Raw genomic sequence first — 9238 nt, forward strand, 5'->3', positions numbered from 1 at the left:
TAAGCCAATATGTTCATATGTATAAATATCACTTATAAAGTTATAATAACTTACTTATTACAATATTTCCTTTCAAAATAAATTTTGGGGTAAGCTCACCATTTTTTACCCACAGGTAAATGGGGGCTGTAAATCGCGTAATCATTTTGGGTCACCGCTGCACGTAATGGTGTAGAAACAGATGACGTGAAATATTGACCTTTACTCCTATTTTTTGAAAGGTTAAGTTTATAAGAAGCTAAATTAATAAGGTACCGAACTGATCAAGAATTAAAAAATATATATCACAATTAAATCGATGCTTATAAGAATATATTTCTGTATTTTTTAATAAAACACAATTTTTTGACGATATTAATTTATTTTTGTCAAAATCTCCAAATTATAAGACTATTCATCGTGTCACCATTTTTCATACCACTTCAATTAATTTCATAAAAGTTATCTGCCATACCAAAATTGGTGCCAATAATGAAGCGCCTGAGGAAAAAAAATAATGTAATTCACTTTATACAACTTTTCATTTATACGTTATGTTTGCCATCAAGGTTCTAACGACATTTTTTTTTCTATTTGGTTAACAAATTATAATAAGTAGTATTTATAGATAAGTTTGTTTTCATGTCAACTTACCGTTATCTGCAAATTCAGGCATCGTCATACTATGCATTTCTGAATCTCGCAAGAAAATATATTCCGCTCTAAATCCCGTGGCGTCAAGTCGGTCGTTCGACTTGAAAGTTAGTTTGAGAAAATTATTCTTAGAAGTAAAATGGAGCTCGTTTAATTGTCCACAGTACCTAGGGCTTTCTACGTCGACCATCTGACTTGAAAATTGCATATAGTCACTTGCAGATACCGCCTTACATCTGAAAGAAGTGCTTTTTAAGTATGTTATTAACTTATTAAAACTTTCTTGAGACATTTATACCATACTGTGTCTGAGCATTTTAGCTTTAAAGCATGGTCTTTAAATGTCGTTATAAACCAAATTGCGAAGTTCGTCTGATTAAAATATAACCAGGCTTATTATGAACATAACCTATAAATTAAGATTAAGTTTGAATGCTGTCTTCAATTTTTCGGAGAAAATTCAAAAATCGAACATTGGTGCGTTTTTTAATGGAATAATCTTTGAGTAGATCTTCTTTTGTTTTTATAATAAATTATACTTACGGAATAACTCCCTCGATGTCGAAGTGTGTGAAATGTAGACGGACTCTCTCATCTCGATTGCCGTAGAAGAAGTAATTACATTCAGTATCGCGTGGATAAATTCCAGGATAATTGGGAGAAGTAATAACTCCCCTACCTCTCTCACTGCTATTGTATGCAAAAGCGCACGGGAACTCCAGAAGCTGCTTTCCAGATTTTATCGCGTAATCTTTTTAGAACAAAAAAGTTTGTATTGTAACTTTTCTTTTATTTTACTTTGTTCATAATTAAAGTAATAATAAAAATACAACAATAAAAATTGTTTCCAACAAAGTATTGCTTTGAAATCTACAAACAACTGGCAAGTCAAAAGTGCTTGAAACTTTAGTTTTTAAAATAGATGTTAAATCATCCTAATCATACTAAGATTATAAATGCGAATATTTAGATGGATGGATGGATGTTTGTTTGACGTTATCTCCAGAACGGCTGAACAGATCTTAATGCAATTTGGCACATATGTAGAACATAGTCTGGAAGGACACATAGTCTACTAATAAAGTATTTTTTTTAATTTCGAGCGGACAGAGTCGCGGGCGACAACTAGTAAAATATAAACCACAATTACCAGTAACAAATGCGTAGGATATTTTAAATCCTCTGCTATTTCTTAAAGAATGAAGTCCTCTGAATATCATCGATAACTTGGGACCGTTTGACATGATAGGTTTTGGTAACTCGTTTCTACAAAGAGAAACCATTTTCTCTAATCGACCTTCCACATATAAAAATATGTCTATCGAGTCCGTATTATCACAGCTGTAATGATACATAATATTATTATATTTATCTTATGTTAAGTATATGCATAAAATATTTTATATTTTTTTATTTATACTACTTACTCCATTGTATGTCCTGTTATTTTTTGTAAGCTAAAATCCTCAAACACTAATCGGACCCTCTCCCGTCCTCTGCCAAAGAAATCGTAGTGACATTGTGTATTTGGGAGATACGACAAAGGATACTTTGGTGAGGTGATTGTACCGTTTTTGCTTTTATCGCTTTTGAATATTTGATGACAAGAAGACGCTGAAATTATTGTCATTCAACTTTATTATTATTTATAATTAGAATAATCAGGTATTAATTATCACTCACTTCACGTCCCCACCGAGGGGCTCGGAGCCTACCCTAAGTTAAAGGTGATTAGGCCAAGGTAAGAACGTCGGATAAATGTACATATGTAACTCGGAAATCAAAAAAACTCATTGGTACATGGCGGGATTCGAACCCAGGACCTGCAGATTGCAAGTCAAGTGCTTGTTGACCTCTGAGCCACCGATGCACTAGAGATTGATTAGTCTAAAACAAATATGCTTACTTGCTGCGCTTACCGCAGGACCAAATGAGGAACCAGAGTCATCTGTGCTGGCTTTCAAAGTATCTAGAAATAACACAATATGTTTAAAATTAAAAATATTAAACTTGATAATATAACCTTTATGTTCTTACTAAACCTGCATTTGTATTGTCTTCCATTTGAAATTGATATCTCGCCTTAAATCCTTGTCCAGGCATGTTCGAGTTAGCTGTAAATTGCACCAAAAGATCCGGGCCAGTTGACATGATTTCGTAACCTGAAAGAACCGGTTTTTTTTTAAGACAGGAGAAAACTTTCCAGAATTATATTAAAGGGTGCCAATTTTGTTTAATTCGATGGTAGACAAAAACATATTTTTAATCTGTCTAATTTTTTCACTAATACACATCTATAGTTTGATACCAACAATTTGACCATTTAGATGAAGATATACTAGCAGTTGGTCATGATTTTTTTCTTTGTATTGAGTAGCTAATCCATATAACATTAATAAGTATAATATACTAAGAAGTAAGAATATGAAATTACCAACAACTTCATTGCAAAGAATAGACAACATCGGTGCTGTGGAGGACCGTCCGTCGTAAACCTTGACAATATCCGCACGGTTAAGACAACTGAAGAAGAAAAATAATCAATTAACACCTTTTTATACAATACATTATAAATTCCATTTGACTGTATGTTACCTCTCATCGCCTTTTTGCAAAAATAATTCTTCAAACACCAACTTAATTCTCTCATATTTTCTGTAACATAATTTTGTAATGTTTACACCATTTTATATTAGCCACCCATTAACGTAATCATCCATCCAATAATAGTAGAGCATTATAAGTTTCCTCTACATTTAAAAACATATAATTTACGAGCTGTCGCTTGATACTCCATCATGGAATTAAAAAAAATTAAGTAGCCTATGTGTTCACCTAGACTATTTTGTATATAAGTGTTAAATGTCATCAAGATTTGTTGGGCTGTCCGGAGATACTTTCTGAACATCCATCCATCTAGACTTTCGCATTTATAATATTAGCAGGAATTATATCTTTGCGAAGGATGCGTTCAATATTACCTTGCTTTAAAGTGATAGTTGCATCTGATATTGTTAGGATAACTTGAGGGATATCTCGGACTGTAGAGACGGCCGTGTGCTGGTGTGTTTGGATTAGAATCGAATATGTAATCGCACCAAGTATCTTGAACATGGATGCCATCGGTTTCAAAGTTTCCTGAATTAAAAGTATAAATAGTTTAATGTCAATTAAAAACTTAAATAAATTTTAAAACTTAACGATCAGAAAACCAGGATAAGACAAATTATTTGCATGCAACAAAACAAACAACGTAACGATATCCCAGAATAACTAATTTTGGTGTTTGTGGTCGCACTCCTGAAGAATTAGGTGTAAAATATCCAAAATCTTTGAAATAACGTTATTATAGCTAGAAATTTTATTTCACGTTGGATTTGACTTGTGAAACATTATTACTTGTACTTACTTCTATCAATGAATTTAAATGTACCAATAAATCCGGTAGCATTTGTTACTTTGGTTCCCACATTCAGTTCGAGTATTAGCACAGGTCCATGCGAATATATCGCTGGAGGAGCATCCGCTCTGTTCCCACAGAGTACACGAGACCACATTGAATACTCAGTAATACTGGGTGGACCAGGTCCATGAACACCGACTTCTGAATACACCTTCACGAAGTCACCGCGTGTACAACTAAAAATAATAAAGCAGTTTCAATGTGTATAATTAAAACATATATAAATAAGGAAATGGAAATTGAAATGATGATGGATTTATGGTGGGACAAGAGCAGACCAAATTAAATATATTAGAGAAAATTTAAAAGTTTAAAAATAGAGATTTAAAAGTATAGCGTGGTGTTGAAATGTTTAATGGACATATCATATCAACATGTAGACGAAAGTAATGAGATTGAATGTAGCAGCACAATTGTAGAGGAAAAAAATGTGTGAAAAAGTATATGCGTAAAAAGGAAGTAAATTCAGATATGAGAAATGATAGAGATGTAAAATTGAGATACGAAAGTATAGCGTGGTGTTAACATGTTATACGGAGGTATTGTGGGTGCATATAGAAGAATATAATGAGAATGCATGTAGCAGCACAAAGGTAGAGGGAAAAAAGTGTGTAAAGGTGTGAGAAAAAGGATATGCGTAAAAAGGAAGTGATTTCAGATATGAGACAAGATAGGGAACTATTGAGGAGTAGTAAAGAAAGTGCAGAATCTCCATAAGAAGTCTCCAAAGCTAAAAAAAAAACAAAATAAATTTAAAATTATACAGAAGCCGTTGCATTCCACTGAGTGTACGAAATGTTGTGTACAAAGTAAAAATCACAGTTTGCGAAAATTTTTCACATCATTTTGGTCACATTTTTTTCTTTGAAGTTGCTAAAAGCCGACTGAAATAGAACGTGTATGTAGGAAAAAACCTTTTCTGTTGTGCAATTTCAAACATAGCGGCAGAGGCGGTCGCTCAAACGATTCTAAATTAAAGATCTGTCGGTCATACTTATATATTTTGTACAAAATATGCTCATAATTATATATACGAGTATGTGACTCTATATGTCATGTGGGTAGTTAATAGTAACATAAGTAAAACTTGCATAATAAAATACACACCCTTTAAAAAATGTTAAAATAAACAATAAGATTAATTAGACCACAAATACTTACTCAAGATTTTCCTTATAAATGTCGAAATCAGTGAAAAATATTTCGACAATTTGATGCGACGCTGCAATGAATGTGTACATATAACACGCAGGGTGCGCAGAATACGGTCTGGGGTAGTCAGGACTGCTAAAAGTGCCTCTCTCTTTTCCGTATGTTGAAGTATAGCGTATGCACCGACAACCTAAATTAATTTATTTTAGGTTTATATTCGATATTTTACAAACAGGTCGATAACACAATATGATGTTTTAGTTTATGACAGCACATACTACAAAAAAAGGTCTAGTTCGAAACCACTATGTCTTATTGTGTTTCCCGCCACTCTTATTTATTTTTTCTCGCAAATTAAAAAAAAAATATGCATCATTATTAGTAGCCAGTACAATCTCATTGTCAGTTTTCAAACTCCTTGGCTACCAAAGAGGTCAAATGCTTCAAAATTTACTAAATAAATACTTTAAAAAAAAACGTAAAAAGGCAATAATATTTATGTCACTATAATTATAATTAATAATCCATCTACTGAATATTGTATCAAAGAAAATTGTTTAAAAATATCATGAAAAAGAATCAATAAAGTTGTAAGTAAAAGCTAAATGTCAAATAACGTAAAAAACAAAGACAACAGTCGCGAACAATTTCTCAACTTCCTTTAACTTTCATACAAAGTTATAATTGTACTCGCCTCGTTTCATAAGAGTTTAAAAGAAAGTTTCTAGTGACACTCTAATGACACGGTGTTTAATGAAGTTTTAAAGTTTAATATAATTTCAGATGAAGTTCATAACATTTTGACATGAGCTTTGATAAAGAAGAGTTGAATGACCTTGGAAATCATTCCCATAAAAAAGAAACATACGACCATCTCTTTCTTTTTTAAATAAAATAAGAGTGATGAAATATTTTTTGAAATGTTTTAATTGTAGTTAAGGTTAGACAAATCTTTGTTATGTATAAAAATTATACCCAAAGTTAATTATTAATTTGGTATATCCAAAACAACAAATTCATTATCAATCAATAGTTTTTTGTAATATCTATTTCATTACTTTTAGGTCTTTAAGATTAAAAAATAATAAATACTGCAACGTATATGTTGAAGACATTTCATTCTTACGATACTAATCTTCATAAAACCCGTGTACATAAAGGTGAAAGTAATATATGTAAGTTGTCTGAACCCACATTCCTTAAGGCTTAGAATTAATACAGGTAACAAAACGATTTTTTTAACTTTGTCGACTCAAAAAACTACGACAATTGTCTTACTTTATTGTTAACATGAAAATTTATGTCTTTAGTAGCTAAATTCCTAATTTAAAGTACAAGTAGGCGATCTGAGAGTAGTATTTGTTTTGTACTTACTTGGATCTACTGCCTGGCCCTCGTCAACAGTGTGGAGAGATAAGTGTACCAGCAATATCAATGCTGTCGACGTCTAGAAAAATAATATTAGCTATATAAATGTTTAAATGGTTCACGTGAAAGACAAAGAAATAAATTAGATTTGATGCTTCAATCTCGTTTGATGGTTAAAAGAGAAACTAAATTAAATAGGTGAACTCTATCGATGACAAAAGTACAAAATACTTATTGCTTTCTTGTCCTGTGATGGGTCTCTTTACCCCAAACTATTTTTATGACAGACTAGCTGCCTGCGTCTCCGTCCGCGCAGAATGAAAATAAAACTTAAAAAGTAATCTATGTGTTCTTCCAGACTATGTTCATCTGTGGCAAATATAATCAAGATCTGTTGAGCTATGCCGGAGATATCTTCTAATAAACATTCGCATTTATAATATTAGTAAGATGCACCTGCGATAATACATTCGTCATTATTAAAAAAATAAATTAAAGAGTTTTATTACTAAAATGTTAATTATATAAACTCAAAATGTAAACTCTAACTACCGATGAAATTTCGTATTGTATGTTGAAGTAAAATTGTTTCTCGTACAGTGAATTTTGTAAATTCTTGGAGTAATAAAGATCTTAAACCAACAGCGCCACACTCCCCAAGTCAGGTTTGTAGGACAATGAGTTTGCTCTGACATCACAGGTGACATTTATCAGCTGTAAAAGGCACGTTATACTATCGATTACAGCATTGTTCTACTCTAATATAATAAGATTAGTTTGAGCATAACATAGAAGGTTTACGGAGTTACATATTAAGCATTCTTAAGGCTTCTTTGGATATATCGAGTTTGTAACTAGCGCTTATTATTTATATAACTGAGCCATAATTTACTCATCTCATCGTCATCATTAACCTGCCCTTATCTCTACAAAGGACACAGTATGTACTCCTCCATACATCATCCCCTTCTTACGCATATCCTCTTTTACACAATCCATACTTTGTTTGATCTTTATAATTTACTCTTCTATAATAATTATCACCTCATATATTTAAGTTAAAAATACATATTTGCGTCATATCTACACAGAAGGTATTAATCTTGTCTATTAGATTGTATTGGATTGAGGGGTTTAGTTGTAAATAACAATTTTGTAAATTGATTTGCATATTACTTACGCGGTACATTGAAATCATTAAGTAGGTCAGTATTACAATTATTTGTAATTTACTTCTAAATGTGGGATTCGATTTACACATATTTTTGTGTTTGTATTGTCAAAGATAATGAAACGAATGAAAACATACAGTAAAACCTAGATAAGGAAGGGTCAAAGGAACCCTTCCTTTTTCTCCCTTATAGAGGTTACTCTCTAACCCCATGTTCACGCTTATGAAGAGTTGTCCTGCATATCAGGACAATGACTCGATAATCCAGTGATTGCTTATTCAGTTTCGAATATATTATAAGAAGAGTCATTAAAGTTAGGTTTTAGGTTTTACATATTTATCAAGTTTACAGACCAATATGTCCACTCTATTTGTACTTTACTCTGTATCAACTATATTTGGGTACACACTAGAACATATTTGGTCTACACATCCCTCTGTTGATAGTTTGTTTCAATGTAATTTATACTCGTGAAATATGTCGTATAATGATAAAGGTCTAGCCTAATTGGAAATGCCATTCAGCCACATGCCCTTTGTCTACGTATGTACTATTAATTAAATATTATATTATAATATTCAACAAATTAATTTTAATTTAATTATTAAAAAAAATATAAATTAGAACGATACTCAATTAAATTATGTTTTTGACTAACAATAATGACATTTTAATAATTAATTTATTAAAAAAATCTATTTTCTTACCTTCATAATACTGTCAACTATGTATGTGTAGCCTCTGAAATGTATACCTATTTTTTAAAATAAAAAACAAACACTAATATCAACGTTCACAAATACATTCACAAAAATAGTCGTCTGATAATGCTAGTGGATTTTAGTATTGAAGATACAAGTCTGAGTTGGTTTTCACTGTAAGGAAACTTAATTTAGGATATTTTGAATTCCTCCAATATGAAGTAATAAGTAATCATACGTTCAATCACAAATATTAATTCAAATAATATTGTGTATTTACGTACGTACATTCCAGATTTGTTTTTTATTTAATATTAGTTAATTACAAAATTAATAAAAAACGTTAATTTGACAATTTAATTGTTATTACAAGAAAACTGAATATTTTCTTATTTTACATATTATAAAGATATTTTTTTATTATTTTTAAATTCACCGAATATTAAAACAAAGCCCAATATCGGACAAAGAAAAGTTTACAAGTTCAAGTGAAATCTACGTATATGCGGGCACGTCCGACCGCTGCAGAAACCGCGTCAGACTGAGCTGACTCCGCGCCGAAAGTAAACTTAAGGAGTTGATCCATCTGTAAATTTATAATGCTCGCTACAGACGTTCAGTGTTACAAACAGTCGAACCGCTCAGTTAAAACTGATTTTGCCTACACACTAAACAGTAAACGAACGTCGAACGTCTATTGCAGGCTTAAGTTGTCATATATTCTTATTTTATTTCATTTTTTTTTAAAT

At 31.5% G+C, this 9238-nt stretch overlaps 1 protein-coding gene across 1 annotated transcript; it reads right to left on the reverse strand.

The window, feature by feature from the left end:
- Nucleotides 1-355: 355 nt before the first annotated feature.
- Nucleotides 356-9022, reverse strand: LOC106122422 (suppressor of lurcher protein 1). The gene is made up of 15 exons (XM_013318369.1): nucleotides 8970-9022; nucleotides 8496-8663; nucleotides 6623-6695; nucleotides 5258-5438; nucleotides 4043-4272; nucleotides 3615-3771; nucleotides 3229-3288; nucleotides 3068-3156; nucleotides 2676-2795; nucleotides 2540-2602; nucleotides 2061-2247; nucleotides 1784-1974; nucleotides 1177-1384; nucleotides 634-869; nucleotides 356-480 (listed from the first exon to the last, which is right to left on the reverse strand). Exons 2-15 carry the CDS (start codon nucleotides 8499-8501, stop codon nucleotides 413-415), a joined length of 1869 nt encoding a protein of 622 aa, XP_013173823.1. The 5' UTR covers nucleotides 8502-8663; nucleotides 8970-9022; the 3' UTR covers nucleotides 356-412.
- Nucleotides 9023-9238: the final 216 nt, after the last annotated feature.

Source organism: Papilio xuthus, unplaced genomic scaffold, assembly GCF_000836235.2.
Source record: "Papilio xuthus unplaced genomic scaffold, Pxut_1.1 DF826923.1, whole genome shotgun sequence".
In the NCBI taxonomy this organism is placed as follows: Eukaryota; Metazoa; Arthropoda; class Insecta; order Lepidoptera; family Papilionidae; genus Papilio; species Papilio xuthus.

Excerpts from the sequence above, each read along its gene's own strand:
- LOC106122422 (XM_013318369.1), bottom strand. Across the intron at positions 3,289-3,614 it reads AACTATCACTTTAAAGCAAG|AAAATATGAGAGAATTAAGT; the intron begins GTAATATTGAAC and ends ATTATGTTACAG. Across the intron at positions 870-1,176 it reads GACATCGAGGGAGTTATTCC|ATGTAAGGCGGTATCTGCAA; the intron begins GTAAGTATAATT and ends CACTTCTTTCAG.